The 19,853-nt window shown below is 38.5% G+C and overlaps 1 protein-coding gene across 1 annotated transcript in view; it reads right to left on the reverse strand.

Moving 5' to 3' along the window:
- Positions 1–581: 581 nt before the first annotated feature.
- The window catches only part of ppm1j (protein phosphatase, Mg2+/Mn2+ dependent, 1J), a 32,570-nt gene continuing 13,298 nt past the window's right edge, over positions 582–19,853 (reverse strand). Inside the window, exons 2-10 of the mRNA XM_055213474.2 lie at positions 19,650–19,767; positions 11,812–12,138; positions 11,521–11,633; positions 10,194–10,278; positions 9,941–10,059; positions 4,765–4,828; positions 4,361–4,468; positions 2,323–2,474; positions 582–1,062 (exon numbers count right to left, since the gene is read on the reverse strand). Coding sequence (XP_055069449.1) covers positions 915–1,062; positions 2,323–2,474; positions 4,361–4,468; positions 4,765–4,828; positions 9,941–10,059; positions 10,194–10,278; positions 11,521–11,633; positions 11,812–12,138; positions 19,650–19,767 — 1,234 coding nt within the window. The 3' untranslated portion in view covers positions 582–914. The remainder of the gene's footprint in view (positions 1,063–2,322; positions 2,475–4,360; positions 4,469–4,764; positions 4,829–9,940; positions 10,060–10,193; positions 10,279–11,520; positions 11,634–11,811; positions 12,139–19,649; positions 19,768–19,853) is intronic.

Consider the following 19,853-nt stretch of genomic DNA (forward strand, 5'->3'; position numbering starts at 1 on the left):
GCTTAAAGTCAACATGAAATGCCGTTGGACAGATTGTTATAAGTTATACAAGATTTCATACAAATATGAAGTGCACGGCTTGATTTTATTCAATGGATTGAATTTAATGAATTTGAATTGTGGATGACCGCTTTATTCCTAAAAGTTGTTTGCTGTTATTGGTGTAATCTATATTATATTAAATTACTGCATTATTACTGATAAAGGCTGTATTTCCATTGCTTGAATACCCATTAAACTGAAATGTTATTTCAGAAAGTTACTTTTTCTTTTTCTTTATAATAGCGTGCATAGATGAATTGAGTCCTTGAGCAAGTATTCAGAAAGTGTGAATTGTGATTTCATGTTGACTTTAATGCTAATGTGTTTTTTTTCTAGAATATAGACATATTGCCTACGTAAATGAGGCCTGTTTGAAACGTAAACCGGAAATAAATTGCATTCAAAAATAAATGCCCATCTTTTTTTGTTGATTGCTAAAGAAAACTTTAGATTCAGTCAACAGAAACATTCTTTGGAAAGGACATTGACAAAAGATGATCAGCAGTTTAAATTACAGCTCAGATGGTTTTCGCTACATATAAAGTGCTTATGTTTTTATTTTCCCTTTTGATTTTTTTAGCAGTATTGGACAAACAGCCCATTACTTAACCGTTACAAGCCCTCCAGTTCAGACTTTCTGAGCGTACGAGATGGAAAGACAGAGGAATGGCACTTGATGATGTCATCCCACACCTGACATGGGCTTGACGATATTAATGATGAAGAGTGACTCGGAGGAGAAAAGGGAGAAGCTGTGACAAATCCGAGCCCGGAATGATGAAAATGAACTTTTCGGTTTCCTAGCCCTTTCTCTGGGATGGAGCCAGGGACGTGTCCTGGTGTGCTTGTCCGGTGAAGGTAGGCCCAGCCCGTCATGTTTCTAACTCTGACCCGGCCAATGGAATGACAAACACTGTGATGTCATCGCCTGAGCCAAGTCTTTCATTGGGTAGTCGCCACCCTCGCTCTTTGAGAACTCCACGCGACCGCATCAGAAGATCTTGTGCTGCTAGTGTGTACCTTTAAATATATAAACACAGAAGGGTTGTGGTGATGGCTAACTTTATACTGACATCTACTGGTTAAACTACAGAAACACACCAAGTAAGACAATCCTCTAAATCAGGGTTTTCCCCCGGGTCTTGCAGTGTAGCACTTTAACGTGGTTGTGGCTAGAAGGGATACAGCAACAGCCAAAATGAGCACTGTCTTTATTCTATTCCTATCCCCAAACCTAATCCTAACCCCAACATTTCATGGGATTTAGGCTGTAGCTGTATCCCATTTAGCCAACTACTAATCCTACCCCTAAACTCTACCCTAAACTAATATCTCGAGAGTTTTAGGTCCTAGATGTATACAATATAGCCAAATACCTTTTAAAGGGATAGTTCACTTTAAAATAAAATTTCTATCATCATTTACTCGTCCTCATGTTGTTCTAAATCTGTATGAATTTCCTTTTTCTGGTGAACACAAAAGAAGATACCCCGAGAAATGATGGCACACACACAGCAGTAAGTGAACACCGACCTCCATAGTAGGAAAAAAATATTTTGGAAGTATTGTGATAAATGACTAAGAAAATATTTTGATAAATGATGGTAAGCACACAGTTGATGGTACCCATTAAATTCCATCATATTTTTTTATTCCTACTATGGAAGTCTATGGTCACTTACTGCTGTGTGTTTACCATCATTTCTCAAAATATCTTCTTTTTGTGTTCACCAGAAAAAAGAAATTCATACAGATTTAGAACAACATGAGGACGAGTAAATGATGACAGAATTTTCATTTTAAAGTGAAGTATCCCTTTAAAGGGATAGTAAAAATGAAAATACTGTCATTTGCTCTTTTTAATTTTTTTTACAAACCTGTGTATATTTCTTTGTTCTGATGAACACAAAGGAAGATATCTTGAGGAATGCTGGCAACCAAACCGATCAGAGGCCCCATTTGACATAGTAGAAATAAAAGAATACTATGGAAGTCAATGGGGCCTTTGATCGGTTTGGTTGCATACATTCCCTTAAATTATATGTGTTCATCAGAACAAATACATTTATACAGGTTTGTAACAACATGATGGTGAGTAAAATATGACAGAATTAAAAATTTTTGGTGAACTATGCCTTTAACAGACTCAATTCAGGTCTTCAAGATGATGAATTATATCAGTTGTGTTTCATCCAACGTTAAAAAAATCTCAAAATCTTCAAATATGTGGTCTGGTTACAATCATATTTCATTTATGTATTAAAACAATTATATGTGTACCTCAACGGGTCGTTGTGCTCACGACCTGACAGAAAAGTTGTTATAGCATCTGCAACATCTCTATCAGTCGTGACGTCCCACAGTCCATCACTGCCCATGACCAAGACATCATCAGGCCCGTGTTTGTGCTCGGAGATGTTATACACCTTCACCTAAACCAGACATCGGAAAAGAAAGCCATATTTATTTTATTTTATTTTATTTAAAAGAAACCAGGTGGACTCCATTATACTGCTGTGCAAAAGCAAAACTTTTCGTATAGAAAGATAGTTGATTATATGCATTCTTATTGATTATATTGATGCAACCGGGGGCGTCATGCACCAATTTTTTTTAAGGGGGCACAGTGTCAACAGCTCACAGAAATTTGTGCATACACAGACATCAAACGAAATATTATAGAGCTTTCAGTCTTTTCCATGGCACTTACATTTCTAACAATCTGAAAACCCCTGCTTTCATGCAAAAACCTCCAAAATAAAAGTGATGACTAACTTTCATATCAAATAATCGGAATAATTACACATTTGCATCATATTTACATCTGAAACGGCATGTTTTATTTATTTAAGTCTTAATGGCTTGTTTAATTGTGTCATTATGCATTTTGCACAACAACTGCATCATATAAAATGAATGTAATTTTAAATCCATAAAGAATATAAACAACGAAAATGACATAAGCTATAGCCACGTGATTGATTTTAATGTTCAATAATGATTTTAAAAAATATGTTTAGATAAAATTATTAGAGGAATGGATTTTTGCATTACATTTTTCCTTATATGTGAGCATGTGAGATTCCGCGCCCGCGTGAACTCTGGCGAACTTTGGCGTTGTGCCAAGAAGATGAATCTCTACTAATATAACGTTGAGACGGTCACATTTAAAACCATACATTTTCTACACAGAGGAGGTTAACTGCACATTACCATACTGGGGTTTGGAAATGTTGTGAGCGTTTCTAACACGTTTTAATTCCTCAGATAGCCAAATGCAGCAGCAAGCCAGCAACAGCAGAGAGCTCGTGAGCGCGCTCAGACGCTGATGACGTCTGCGACTGCGCTGACTGCAGTGCCAGCTGCCGCCAGAATAAAAGTAATGTAACATGATCAAAACACTATCAAAACGGCAAAAATCTCTGAAAAGTGACAAGGATGCAGCACAGAATGTATAATATTGTGCATATTAAACAGATTAAAAGTCAAATAACAGATTAATGGACGCTTATTTGATTTTGGGGTTGGATGCAAAATCCATTGGCTCAAAAAAAACCAAGGTGGCACGTGCCCCCTCAGTTTGAATGGGCATGACGCCTCTGGATGCAACATATGTTTAGTGTTCTGAGTAATCTCTACCAAAATAATAAATATAAATAATTAATAAAATAATAACAAATACAAGTGACAAAATAGCTTGAGTATTTATGGACCAGTTCAGTGAATTAAAGAAAAAAGAATTTGTGAATTTGTCTGTAAAATCCAGCTAAAATCTCATAATCTAATTATGAGATGAAGAGCATCACACTTTGATTTTAAGCATTAATTTCAATTTCATGATATTAAAGATATTAAAGCAACACTAAAGAGTTTTTGCTCTTTGCTCCCCCTACAGGTTGGAAGCGGAATTGTCTATTAACACTGTCGTAAATAATTTAGCCTACTGCAGCAAAGCTGACTCTGATTGGATTGTAGGTCTGCCGTAAAGCAAGTTTTTGTAGTTTACACTCGAACTACAGGACCGCGACCCGACGGTTGGAAACTTATTTAGTGCGGTTTTGGATAGAGGGCTGCAAAGCGAATGTGAAAGTGCTGTTCACCCTGTTTCGAGTGGATGAACGACTGAAACTTTTTTGGAAACGTTATTTTAAGGTCAAAAAAACTCTTTAGTGTTGCTTTAAGGTTAATATTTTCACAGAATCTTCTTTGCATTATGCAGGATGATTTTATGTAGAAAACAGTAAATCACAAAAAATGACTTTAGCTTGGGCTTTCACAGGCAGGGTCACATATTTTTTTTTTACAAATATGAACTCACCTCTGGGCAGCAGGACAGGAAGGGTTTAATATGAATGTTTGAGTTATAAACTTTCAGGTCATGATCCCCTAAACCACGAGTTACACCGATAGTGGCCATGACTCTAGCCTGAAAAACACACAAACACATTGTGACAGGCGTGCCTTTAGGCCAAATATGTTATCTAACATTCATGCAATCTTTATTAACATTCTGCCCATGTCTTTAACATTCCTGCTCGGTAAACTTCACTATAAATAGGGATGAGAAATGTGTGAAATAGGCAGCTTTGACACTTTCATCAGATTATATGCTAGGCCTGTAACAAATGTTGCTGTTATGTAGTGTGAAATAAAATCCATTTACTGCGTGTTGACCTTTTGAAGTCCAGTTCTTAAATAAAATAAGACAAAATGTTCAATTACCTTTTTCCCTTCTCCATATATCAGGGGAAACTTCAAATCATCTTCCACAATTGTCTTATATGCCCTTAAATGAGAAAAGATGATTGTTAAGGCCATGAAATAAGTCATTGTGAGGTTTCTTAAAGGGTTAATACTTTACTAATACAATCATATTAATAGAAACAATTTTTTTTATTAATTTAAAGGGATAGTTCACCCAAAAATGACAATTCTGTCAACATTTCCTCACTCTCATGTTGTTACAAACCTGTATAAATTACTTTGTTTTGATGACCACAAAGAGATGCTCACGTTCACAAAATACACGCAAGACACTCCCTTAAAGGGATAGTTCACTTCAAAATGAAAATTCTGTCATCATTTACTCATCCTCATGTTGTTCTAAACCTGTATGAATTTCCCTTTTCTGATGAACACAAAAGAAGACACCTTGAGAAATGATTGTAAACACACAGCAGCAAGTGACCACAAACTTCCATAGTAGGAATAAAAAAATATTATGAAATTTAATGGCTACCGTCAACTGTGTGCTTATCATCATTTATCAAAATATTTTCTTAGTCATTTATCACAATACTTTCAAAATATTTTTTTCCTACTATGGAAGTCAATGTTCATTATCTCCTGTGTGTTTACCATCATTTCTCAAAATATCTTCTTTTGTGTTCATCAGAGGAAAGAAATTCATACAGGTTTAGAGCAACATGAGGATGAGTGAATGATGACAGAATTTTCACCCCAAAGTGAACTATCCCTTTAACAGTAAACTTTGATTACGCATAAGATTATATCAGTATCTGGCAAACGCGAGAGTCTATTTTATCATAAACCCTTTAAAAATAAGTCACCGGTCCCACTGAGCAAACCATTCATGAGCCCCATTCACTTCCATAGTAGGAATAAAGAATACTATGAAAGTGAATGGTGCTCATGATCGGCTTGGTTACAAACATTTCTTAAAATATCTTCCTTAATCAGCACAAAGAAATTTATACAGGTTTGTAACAACATGAGAGTCAGTAAATGATGACAGAATTTTATTTTTTGGATGAACTATCCCTTTAAAAATCCCAACATGTAATACTCATTGTAACCTATGGAGACCGCCATTACGTTTCATGCATAGTGCATTCTGGGTCAATAACGTGTAATGTTTGACCCGAAATATTAGTACAGTTTACTATATGTATACTTTATGTTACTTTCAGGTTCATATTGAAATGGCTAAATAGATGTTGAGGTTCTTGTATTTTAACTCATTCCCCGCCAGCCTTTTTTTTTTAAAGTTGCCCGCCAGCATTTTTTTGTGATTAACACAAAAGTTTCACAAAATACCTTCCAGGAAAATTTTCTTCTGTAAATATATAAACATACAAATATATCAAATGAAAGAACAGACCCTTTGCTTTTAAACAAACAATCAAACAAAACGGGAAAAAACGTTTCATCATATCTATGTTTTTTTCTCCGCTTATAAACTCTTAAATATGGGTATTTTTCTTAAAAAATATTTTTTTTTAGCAAAAAGCTGAAATAATTGCATTTTTGTGAACGAATTTTGTTGGAGATCAGATTCAGAACAATTATCCTAACATACTGTAACGGGGTGTGCTTTAATGAAAGCGGAGAAAGTGTGAATCCATATGCAAAAGGTGTTTATTAAGTAAAATCCCATAAAGGGCCAGCAACCAAATCCAAACAGGGTAATCCACAAACAGAATCCAAGTACAGGCAAAGGTTCAAGGCAGGCAGCAAAACAGGCAGAATCCAAAATACAGGCAATGGTCAAAAAACAGGAACAGATACAGGTAACAGGTTTAACAGATCAACAGATATCAGAATCAGACAGGTAACAGGTTGGGCTTACTATGTATAATATTCAGCCAGGAACAGGTGAACAGGAAGTGACTTATATACAGACAGACAGGAAATGTGAACTGTGACATGGCATGATGAATATCAAAATAAAAGTCAGAACAGAGCAGGGTATCAAAATAAAAGTCCAAAATACAAAAATACACAGAACACAAGTAAACACAGAACAAAACCATTACAGAACCCCCCCTCTAAAGGGCGACTCCCGGAGCCCAACATACAAATTACAAAGTCCAATAGAGGGTGGGCGGGCGGGCCAGGACCTCTTGGCAAAGGCAGGGCAGTTCAGGGGAGGTCCTGGGTCATATGGCCAGGATGGTCCAGGAACATGAGGCAGATGCGGGCCTGGGTCAGGGGGCAGGCTAGGACCTGGGTCATGGGGCAGGCTAGGACCTGGGTCATGGGGCAGGCTAGGACCTGGGTCATGGGGCAGGCTAGGACCTGGGTCATGGGGCAGGCTAGGACCTGGGTCATGGGGCAGGCTAGGACCTGGGTCATGGGGCAGGCTAGGACCTGGGTCATGGAGCAGGCTAGGACCTGGGTCATGGAGCAGGCTAGGACCTGGGTCATGGGGCAGGGGAGGACCTGGGTCATGGGGCACGGTAGGTCCTGGTTCATGTGGCAGTGTAGGACCTGGGTCATGGGGCAGGCTTGGACCTGGGTCATGGGGCAGACATGGAGCTAGATCATGAGGCAGGAATAGACCTGGAACATAGGGAGAGGAAGGGTCCGAGCACACTTCGGCCTCCGCCTTGGTGTCCTCTGCCTCCTCCCTGTGTCCGGGTACTACCCCCCCCAAAAAAAAACTTGGGAAAGCTCCCAAAGCCCAGGGTGGCGATGTCCCAGATGGTGGACCAGATGAATCAGACAAGACAGGTGAATCGGGCAGGACAGACGAATCAGATGAGTCGGGCAGGACAGACGAATCAGATGAGTCGGGCAGGACAGACGAATCAGATGAGTCGGGCAGGACAGACGAATCAGATGAGTCGGGCAGGACAGACGAATCAGATGAGTCGGGCAGGACAGACGAATCAGATGAGTCGGGCAGGACAGACGAATCAGATGAATCAGATGGATTAGATGAATCAGAAGAATCAGAGGAGTCGGGCGGATTAGGTGAATCAGGCAGATCAGGTGAATCAGGCAGATCAGGCAGATCAGGCAGATCAGGCAGATCAGATGAGTCGAGCAGATCAGATGAGTCGAACAGATCAGATGAGTCGAACAGATCAGATGAGTCGGGCAGATCAGATGAGTCGGGCAGATCAGATGAGTCGGGCAGATCAGATGAGACGGGCAGATCAGATGAGACGGGCAGATCAGATGAGACGGGCAGATCAGATGAGACGGGCAGATCAGATGAGACGGGCAGATCAGATGAGACGGGCAGATCAGATGAGTCGGATGAATCAGATGAGTCGGATGAATCAGATGCAGGGCCTTGAGGAACCTCGGGAATAACAGAGCAGAAGGCAGACCAAACGCACCACAGGGCTATGGCAAATTCAGAAATAACAGAGTCCATGAGACATACCTCTGTGGTCTTCGGTTCAAGCAGGGTGGCCATCTGGACGTCAGGTGCGGGATGAGTAGTAGCCCTCATGAGTGCAGGTGTGGTTGTGATGATGGCCCTCTGAGTCTCAGGTGCAGGGATAACAGTAGCTCTCTCCAAAACAGGTGCGAGTGCAGAGACAGGCAGGATGGCGGCCATTTTGGGAACAGGCAGGATGGCAGCCATTTTAGGGACAGGCAGGATGGCGGCCATCTTGGGAACAGGCAGGGTGGCGGCCATTTTAGGGACAGGCAGGGTGGCGGCCATTTTGGGAGCAGGCATGGTGGCGGCCATTTTGGGAGCAGGCATGGTGGCGGCCATTTTGGGAGCAGGCATGGTGGCGGCCATTTTGTGATCAGGCATGACTTTAACAGGTTTGGGCAGAACGGGCAGAACATGGCTAGGTGTGTGGTGAATATTCCCAGGTTCATTATCCACCACACCCACAGTGAACGGAGAACCACACAACAGCAAGGCAAAGTCAATATAACTCTCCAGGGACCAGGCAGACATATCACGTGGCATACACAAGCGCGGCCATTCGTCCAAAGCATTATAGAACAGGTTCTTCAGAGTAATGTCATCAAAATGTACCTTGTAACTCAAGTCCAAAAAATCCTTAACATATTCCTCAATCGGACGGTGGTTCTGACGGAGTGCAAGTAGTGCATAAACAGGTTTCATGGTGCTGGTGGGAGATTACTGACCTTTGCTGGATTCCGGTTTAGGGCTGAATATTCTGTAACAGGGTGTGCTTTAATGAAAGCGGAGAAAGTGTGAATCCATATGCAAAAGGTGTTTATTAAGTAAAATCCCATAAAGGGCCAGCAACCAAATCCAAACAGGGTAATCCACAAACAGAATCCAAGTACAGGCAAAGGTTCAAGGCAGGCAGCAAAACAGGCAGAATCCAAAATACAGGCAATGGTCAAAAAACAGGAACAGATACAGGTAACAGGTTTAACAGATCAACAGATATCAGAATCAGACAGGTAACAGGTTGGGCTTACTATGTATAATATTCAGCCAGGAACAGGTGAACAGGAAGTGACTTATATACAGACAGACAGGAAATGTGAACTGTGACATGGCATGATGAATATCAAAATAAAAGTCAGAACAGAGCAGGGTATCAAAATAAAAGTCCAAAATACAAAAATACACAGAACACAAGTAAACACAGAACAAAACCATTACACATACACAGAGTTTAAAATTGGTAAAAAAAATTTTGCTTCAGTATTTTTATAAATTGGGTAAGTGTGACATCTAGTGGATAATCGCTGTATTGCAGGTTAACATAAAAACTTTTTCCACGTTTTTTCATGCAAATATTTTCTCTAAATCGACGAGGTAACTCGTCAATGGCATGGAAAGAGTTAATGGCATGCAAAAGATACCGACACCTAATCTCATTTATAACTGGTGTGCATTTATAACTCATCTTCCATTTCACATTATTTTACAATCTACTGACTTGTTTACCATGTTTACCTCACTGTACCATTAATACTATAGAACTGGTTGTGATTGCAACGTTTTGATGGCACCCTTCGAGTGGAAAGATTTTTATTTTAGTTAATGAAAACTATAACATTTGTAACTTTTTAAATTTTGACATTCATATAGCCAATCCAAGTGTTAATCTATTAAGCCATACATGTGTTTATAGTCGGGGTACCCTTTAAAAGTGATAATGCATGCTTTAATAGAATAGTTTTATAGACATTTCTGTCCAATATTTACCAGCCAGTCATCGTGTGGTCTCTAAACAGCATCTTCTTGCCGAGCTCCTTGTGTTGAATGCGTCTTGGGAACTCGATATGTGTAAACTCATTCCCAAGCAGCTCGGGCTTAAGGAATCCCTAGACCGGCACAAAAGCATTAGAAGTATAACGACTGAAGATCTATAATAATTACAGAGCGGCCTTAAGGATGACCAGGAAAGTATTTTGAAACTGTAAACAGACTCAGTCTGCATAAAGTTGTGGTCACTCACCAAGTACTGCAGCCGTTGTCTTTCACTTTCAGGTGTGAATTCATTGGACATCGGGATTACCTCATTATTACGGACAATTATGGCTCTGTGGGAAAACAATCATGTAATTAAGTTGTTTTACAAGAACTTTAACAGGTGTTGTACAAATTAATAACTATTGTAAATGGCTGGTTTGAATTGCTTGTGGTTGGTCCAAGTGTAATTATTTTCTCATTTATTGGTAAAATCCTCAAGAGTTATCATCTGTTACTGTTGTCTGTAGTTATGTAATTTGCTCAACATCATTGCAGAACTTACTGCTACAATATTGGTCAAAGGTTGATTTTAGTCATTGATTTTAATCTTTGACATGAACTTACTCAAGGTTATATTTTCACACAATGTTCTTTGCATTACGTAGGATGATTTTATGTAGAAAACGGTAAATCACAAAAAATGACTTTAGCTGGGTGATTATCGCGACATTAGACTTATGAGGTGTCATGAAACATTTTGATAAAAAAGTAAATGCTATCAAAATAAGAACCATACAGTTTACAAACATGTACTATTTTGCACATGATTTCAAATGACATCATACAAACCAATTTTGTTGTTTTTTCCACATTAAAGGAGTAAATTTTCATTACCGCAACGTGTTCAAATATTTATAATTAAAAAATGTAAAAAATAAAAAGCTTCAGTGCATGTTATACTACAGTATAAACATTTACAGTAAATAAACGTGGTATTTGATGATCATTGGTAAATGTAGAGACAATAGTAAAGAATATAAATGTGTCCAAGACCAATTTTCTCATCCTCCGCAACAATTTTTAATCATTTTTAAGCCCTCAAGGAACTAACGTTTAAAAAAAATTGTTGTAAGGGACATAGTTGACTGTGACACTCAAGATGGCTACCAGGTAAGCAGTTCTTTTTTTGTCTCTCCAGGTAAAAGTTGAAATTTTGTTTGTCATAGTACCTAGACAACTTTTTAGTTCTCATTACCGAAACATGAGTTTGTAAATGCATATATTTAATGTAACATAATGTTGTGGTAATGATCATTTTTGATAATGATCATCTAAAAAATTTTAATAATTCTATAGGAAATATTTTTTAAATCCTCTAAAAATAATGGTTATAGTTAGTTAAGTTCAGACCTTAATCTTAAATGTGCAAAAAAATTCTGATGCTGGACACCTTCTAAATCTGGATTTCGTGAGAATCACCCCGCTGGGTTTTCACTGGTAGGGTCACATAAAGTAAAGTATCATAAAATATACAATTTGTAATTTTATTTTTTTTCATTGTTTTGAAATGAATATAACATGCTATTTCCTACCTGCTGTCACCTGCATTTGCTACATATAGTTTTCCCAAAAGGTGAATTGCAACCAAAGCACAACAGCCCCCAGAAATGTTGTAAGACTCTTTCTCCTTCTCTATCAGGTCATCCTACAAAGGTAAATGACATACATATTTACATACACAGTATAAACTTTTCACAATGAATTTACTTCACAATGTGAGCTGTGTGTGAATTTTGCCCTTGAGCAAGGGACCAGCTTTACAAAAAAAAAACACCACAATGTCCCACCACCAAATCCCATGAGGCCAATCCCATGGCTCTTACCATTTGTTTGAAGGCAGTCTCTATGATTCCCATCACCAGGCTTTCCACACTGATATCCTTCTCCATGTGAAACCGGGGTTCATCCGGTAGTCCATCTTGCTCCTCTCCGTCCAGACAGGCGCCTTTCTTTGCCTCCGCCTGGAAGGGGCTGCCATTCTTGGCCAGGCAGATCGGCGGCAGGCTGTTCTGGTTTTCAAGAAGATGGGCGACATCGCAAAGTCGATCGCGGATGATACGCTGGAGAAGTTTGGAGGCCGTGAGAGCCGCACCGGAGCCGGCGTGTCCATCGAAAACACCCCAGAAGTGCATGGGAATGCCTGTGGTGTCCTGCAAGCGAAGAGTAAGTAAAACATGTTAAAGTTTGTCTTTTTTAATGAAATTGCAAAAACAGGTTTTTCAAGACTGGATGAACAAATTTTTCTGTCACTGATGTAGTCAAGAAGAAATTATGTTTTTTGATGAAAACATTCCAGGATTTTTCGCATTTTAATGGACTTTAATGGACCCCAACACTTAACAGTTTTAATGCAGTTTAAAATTGCAGTTTCAAAGGTCTCTAAACAATCTCAAACGAGGCAAAACGATTGTCATTTTTGGCAAGAAAAATTAAAAATTTGCACTTTTAACCCACAACTTCTCGTCTTCCTCCAGTCATGTTACGCGCCAGCACGACTTCACGTAATACGTCATCACGTCCGAAGGTCACGGATAACGTATGCGAAACTACGCCCCAGTGTTTACAAGTGTGGAGAAAGAGGACGGTTCTGACGTTGTTGTATGTGTAATGATACTAATGAATGTCTTTGTGTCGCAAATTAGCGTTTCATATATGTAACACGTAACCTTTCGACGTCATTACGCAATTACGCTGGCTTGTCACACAGCTGGAGGAAGAAGAGAAGTTGTGTTTTAAAAGTTCATATTTATTATTTTTCTTGCCAAAAATGACAATCGTTTCGCTGGAAAGGACCCTTATGCCTCGTTTGAGATCGTTTAGAGTCCTTTGAAACTGCAATTTGGAACTGCATTGGGACTGTTAAGTGTTGGGGTCCATTAAAGTCCCTTAAAATAAGAAAGGTCCTGGAGTGTTTTCCTCAAAAAGCGTAATTTCTTCTCGACTGAACAAAGAAAGACATCAACATTTTGGATGACATGGTGGTAAGTAAATTATCTGGATTTTTTTTAAGAAAATGGACTAATCCTTTAACATGATGGACTTAGCAAAAAGAGGTATTTTATAAACCTATGTCATGTCTACATTCATGTATCTGGCAGACACTTGATCCTATATAGGATGCACTAACACATGTTATAATCCAGGGGTTTTCAAACTGGGGTCCGGGGACCCCTGGAAGGTTCCAAGGGGTCCCCAGAAAATTAAATGAGAAAAAAGACAAAGCAAAATTGTCTTTGCCTAGCCAACTATTTACATTTGTAAACAATTTACTGTATTTATCAAAATTAGTATTTATCTAACACAGTCTAAATGTTTCTTTATAAAAAATATGGATATATATATTTTGGAAAAGGGGTGAAAAAACCCTGTTATAAGTCACAATGAACATGTCAAGTCTTTTTATAACCACCACTGGGGGGCATCTGGACTCTGTCTATGTTCCTGTATAGGTGGGGCAAATAGATACTATTAAATCTCAATTTCCTGTTGACAAGATTATCTCAGAAGGCTTACACGCTCATAACCGTGAGTCCACTGGAAACCTTGTGGCAAAAAAAAACATTTGTGGTTAAATCTCTGATCTCTTCAGGATTGCCATTCGGTTTGTATACAGGACATTTTTCCTGTTAGCCCAGTCTCTCGTAAAGGGCAGTGACAACATGGCAGATGATCACGTGATGTAATTGATTTAGATAAGCTGGAAAAGGTTTTAAATGGGGGGAGGACATGTGATGTAAGCAGGAGGAAAGGGGAAAGGTTATCATCCTGGTTAATAGCCTCTATTGAGTAAATACTGCAGAAGATCTACTATAACTTTCTGAGCTACTCCAAAAAAAAAGAGAGAGAGATTTTAGAGAAAACTGAAAAAGACTATCGAGACCTTCACAAGTTATTGTGACTTATTACAGACTTGCATTTAACGGCAAGTTGTGTTAAATAGATAGCATTTTATGTCAACCTCTTGCTTAGAATCAGTATATAATGTCTAGATTTAAAAAAGACACTTACTAAAGTTTTAAAAGAGATTTCAATAATATCTTACACTAAAACCAAAATATCATCTGCACTAATTTAATAGTTAGTGGATTATTTTATGCTGCTTTTGAAACTTGGCATCCTCAGGTCCCTGTTTGGTTTCATTGCAAGTGAAAGATGCAGCATTTATGTCTTTCAACCATTACTTAAAATGTTTTAAAATTCTTTCCACCAGCCGTTGAACCTCACCCACAGGATTGTTGGATATCATATTAGACACTGACGGATGCATCTATGCTACCCTCAAAAACCAATCAGATCTCAGTAAACAAGATTAATGCCTGTGTACTGCTTGCACAGGCAGTGTTTTCCAACATGTAATGCTCTCTGAGACATTTTAATCAATCAAACTTGAACAGCTTTGGAATATGAGTTTAGTTTTGGTGTCAGGCTATGAGATGAGAAAGGGTCATGGAGCACTCATTCTGTGAAGCAAATACAAACTCTCATTGCGAAGGTCACGCCTTGATTTGACATTTTACACACGTTCACAACGGAAACAAAAAGCAACGTTCAAAAAGTTTCACTTCAACATGTTTACTAACACAGAGACCTTTAAAAAAGTTACGTTTGTACGGGTCAAACTTCATTTATACCAATCGATCTCTATAACCTTTGGACGTTCAAAACCACAAAACACGCCAGAGGATTTAGATCACTGCTGTTGACATTTCTGTCTACCATTTGTTTTCTATTAGTGTATTACTGTAAAAAAGTGCTCAGTATGCTGACTGTGCTTATTGTACCTTTCATAATAAGCTCAATGAAAAAGGTTTTTGTTCTAAAATTAAGTGCAAGTATTAAAGGGACACTTTACTTTTTTTGAAAATAGGCTTATTTTCCAGCTCCCCTAGAGTTAAATATTTGATTTTTACCGTTTTGGAATCCATTCAGCTGATCTCCGAGTCTGGCGGTACCACTTTTAGCATAATCTATTAGATCTGATTAGACCATTTTGCTCTTAAAAAATGACCAGAGTTGCGATATTTTTCCTATTTTAAATGTAAATGCCCCAAAATAGTCCACTTGGTCTTTCAATAGCAGGGGCCAATTTCGGGCAATGTGTAATATCACTACGCCTGCTGCAGCCATGTTACGGCAGCAAAGCCCTAGCAAATAGTATAGCTCCTAGCCATACCGGCCTAGAAAAACTTTTTTCTTTTAATTTTCCGTCGGTCTTAGTACACGATGTAACTACAGAAGAGTCAAGTTTAAAATAGAAATACATATAGTAACTCTTTGGTTATTTTTAAATGCGATGCTAATGGTCTAATCAGATTCAATGGATTGTGCTAAGCTATGCTAAAAGAGCTAGCGCCAGACCCGGAGATCGGCTGAATGGATTCAAAAACAGTACAAATCAAATGTTTAACTCTAGGGGAGCTGGAAAATTAGCGTATTTTCAAAAAAAGTGAAATGTCCCTTTAAAGGAAAAATGAAAATTACCCCATGATTTACTAACCCTCAAACCATTCTAGATACATATGTTCATCATATTTCAGATGAGCACATTTAAAGTTATTTTAATAAATGTCCTGGCTCTTCCAAGCTGTATAATAGTAGAAAACAGCGTCCATGACTTTCAAGCCCAAAAACTGCATCCATCCTTAACAGAAGTAATCCACAAGGCTCCAAGGGGTTAATAAATGCCTTCTGAGGGTAATTGTTGCAAATTTATATTTTTTGTCCGTTTTTGATTTTATTATTAACAGTGAATAAGGAGAGGACGGCAAAGTACATGGAGGAGAGAGGAGTATGGGATCGGCAAATGTCCACGAGCTGGGAATCGAACTCGATCGGCCAAAGTGCGAAAGCACCACATGTCGGAGCGCTACCCACTACACCATTGGCTCCGACAATTGTTGCGATTTTGTAAGAAAAATATCTGTAATTAAAACTTTATAAACTACATTAACTTGCTACCGGTAGCGCCCAACGTGCATTTACCAGAGAATAGCGTAGGGTACGATGTGTAAGAACTGGTGAGAATAGACTCTCACGAGAACTGTGAGTTGTTTTAGTTACAGATATAGGGATATTTCAATATAGCCTATTCTTTTTTTATATCGAAATCCTCCACCATATTCTTAAAATCATTGATTTATACTTCATCACTGGTCTTTGTTTTGTTGTCTCCTCTCTAGTCACTATGCATTGGACGCTAATATCCTTCGCAAATACTTTCTGGTAAATGCGCATTGGCTGTTACCACAAGCTAGTTATTATAGTTTTATATTATAAGTTTTACATTTATTAACAACCTGGAGCCGTGTGGATTACTTTTGTGAAGGATGGATGCACTTTTTTTGGCTTGCCCGTTTTCTACCATAAAATTTTTTGAAAGAGCCAGAACATTTACTAAAATAACTCAAATTGTGTTCATCTGAAAGTAAGATGATGGACATTTTTATTTCTGATGGCTTGAGAAGGCGAGTAAATCATGGGGCAGTTTTCATTATTCACCGGAGTATCGCTTTAAATTCTAATTATATCTGGATTTACTAAAATGAATGTGCTGCCAGGATAGATGTCTGAGTCGAGCTCAATTGGATCCCAGGGGTCAGGGAGGTCAGCCTTCCCTCAACTAACTAAATCTTTTATAATCTTATCCGAGACCAGTTTTACTCACTTCAGTTGGTCCACAACAATTCTATTAAACAGCAGATTGTATGACCACATGGCTATGTTCGTACTGTGAGTGATGATGAAGAAAGAAGCATTCTGCTAAAGGAGATTTAAGATAAAGTTATGACAATACAATGGCTGTTACTAATTCACAAGCAATACTGTGCCCTGATCCACTATATTTACAATAAGCACTATTCAGACGGGATTAGTTTTCTAACGCCATTTGAGTTACAACGTGGCTTAAAATAAACCCATAGAAATGAATTTTTATCTTCATTAATTAACATTACCATTTCAGAGTGGAGAAAAATAACTTTCAGAGGTCCTTCTGTAAAACTAATCCCGTCCAAATAGGGCTTTAAAGGGGACATATCATGAAAATGCAACTTTTTCCATTTTAAGTGCTACAATTGGGTCCCCGGTGCTTCTATCAACCTAGAAAATGTGAAAAAAAGCAACCCAGTAACTTAGTTTTGGTAAACCATTCTCTGCAAGCATGCACCGGTCATTGAAATCTGGCTCCCCTTGTGATGTCAGGAGGGGATAATACCGCCCCTTCATCTGCACTATCCAACCACAGCACTGCCATTTAGTGCAAAGATCAGCTCATTTGCATTTAAAAGGACATTCCCAAAATGACACATTTTTGCTCACACCTGCAAAGTGTCAATTTTAACATGATATGATAAAACTTCACATATGTACTCTGGGGGACACCAAAGATTTATTTGACATTTTTAAAAAGTCTTGTGAAATGTCCCCTTTAATAAATGTTGGTGCAACACTATCAGTGATATCATGAATGGACCCTTACCTACTGCATAGTAACATGCTAAAAAGTACTTCATATGCTGTGGTCACACTAGACTTTTAGCATGCAAAATTTCTGCACAGACCCCTGTGTATATAGGCAGCAACCAGATAACATGCTTTTTGGTTCACATGGATTCAGATGTACTTGCACATTGTACAACATTACGCATTGTAGTAATTACGCAATACTGTCTTTTTCAGTTTTTCTTCCTGAAAATATCATGATGTGACTGACGTATCCGGTCACACGTCTTTACAGTAAGTGATACAAATTTGCAGGTCAGAAATTAACCAAACATCACTTACACTTTGGAACACGCTGAAATGCAAAAATTTTTACAATTGCGTTTGCAGAGATTGCGTTTTTTTGGTCTGCTACATGCGTATAAATTGAAGTCAATAAAATCCTTACAACTACTATTATGGTGACGAGTTTAAAACCACGCAAATGTTTTACAAAATGTAAAAATCTAACACACAATATAGCTTCTAGGTCTAAAATTGTCATTTTTATGACAATTTAAAGGTGCAGTGTGTAATTTTTAAAAGGATCTCTTGACAGAAATGCTAAATAATATACAAAACTATATTACTATAGACCTTGTAATAATAAACCATTATGTTTTTATTACCTTAGAATGAGACGTTTTTATCTACATAAACAGAGGGTACCCTTACGTGGAAGTTGCCATTTTGTGCCGCCATGTTTCTACAGAAGCCCTTAACGGACAAAGTTTTTTATTAATTTGTCTCCGTAGATGATATGTTTTTCCGGTGGTGGCTACCGTAGCTTCTCTATGCGTTTCAAAAGCGAGGGAAGAGCAGTGGACTGAGCCATTGGTTGCAATCTGCAACCTCACCACTAAATTTACACACTGCGCCTTTAATGGTATGTTTGCATAATTTTAATTATGAATGTTTATAAATGCCAAAGACTAGCAATGGCAGAGCAACACGATCTCATTCATTTCAAAGGAATCTTGGCGATTTCCAGCGACACGAGCGACAGCGATCGTTGGTGACACAGATGTGGACCAGCGTCCAGCTATGCAAGAAAGAAAGTTGAGACCAGTTCAACTTGCGGGAGCGACAAGCAATGAGAGTGAAGCACTAGAGTACACCATAAAATCCATAATTTGTCATTTACTGAGTGTGGTTAAAGGTGCTCTAAGCAAATTCATGCGTTTTGGACCATAAAACATTTTTTTTGTTACATACAGCAAACATCTCCTCACTATCTGCTTGCTACTTGTCCGCTGATCAAATTGTAAAAAAACGCGATCTCTGTAGACAGCCCAGACTCCACAAACGGCAATAACAACACAGTGGCCAAACCTAGCACCACGAAACATAACGAAGTGTTCCAGCCAATAAACGTCAAGAAAGATTTGGGGGTGGGGGTTGGGCGCTCCCTTTGTTTGAAAACAGTTCAAACATCAACAAAAAGTGACGTCGCACAGAATCGCTTAGAGTGCCTTTAAACGTTTGTTTATAGACTGTTTCATCGGACATGTGCGTTGTCGCGGTTAAGCTTCTGGGCGGAACTTAACTTCCGGTCTCTGTTTGTTTAATGGTCTAGCTAGTGGCTAAACTGAACTTTGTAACAAATACCTTGTCGAAAATAACAAATGTTTTGGTTTCCTGAAGACGAGGGGAGATGGCGAGCATGGATCACCACTATGTAGAGGAAGGGTTTGCAGCTGATCTGTATTTAAGATTGTATACATTATATAGTACACATTTTACACAGTAAGGTTAGCTCAGTGTAGTTTTTGATACGCTTTAGCTATGATTTGAACTAAGGTAATCTACTTGTTTATTTAGCTGGTTATCAGAAATAAACTACTGTAAAATGAATCTGTTCTTATTGAAACTTTCCTGAAGTTTACATGAAGTTCCGCGAAAGCCATTTGTTTATGTTGTTGCTGCTGAAACATCATATTAGGAGAACCAGAATTAGGAATATGCCTGCTAATGACCACATTGAAAAAGACGCTGACGTGTGCATGAACAGTAAGAGAGACAAGCAAAATTTTTATAAAATGTTTTTTTGCGTTCCAGTGGAGAAACAAAGTCTTGTATTTTGAAACGACATGAATGTAAGCAAATGACAGCATTTTTATATTCCATTAACCCATTAACTGCCTTATGTTGTGTCACTGAGACCACATAAGTGTTTACTTACCCCACTGTCCTCCAGTAACATTGAACAACGCTGCTGTTTACTGCTCAGCTTTCTCACATAAAGCAGCTCACAGGCAGCCTGGTCCTCATTCAGCATGCTCTTACCAGCGTTAATCACCCTGAGAGAGAGAGAGAGAGAGAGAGAGAGAGAGAGAGAGAGAGAGAGAGAGAGAGAGTTTTAATGTCCTTTGAGATTTTATGATTT

Source organism: Misgurnus anguillicaudatus, chromosome 8 (assembly GCF_027580225.2).
Source record: "Misgurnus anguillicaudatus chromosome 8, ASM2758022v2, whole genome shotgun sequence".
NCBI lineage: Eukaryota > Metazoa > Chordata > Actinopteri > Cypriniformes > Cobitidae > Misgurnus > Misgurnus anguillicaudatus.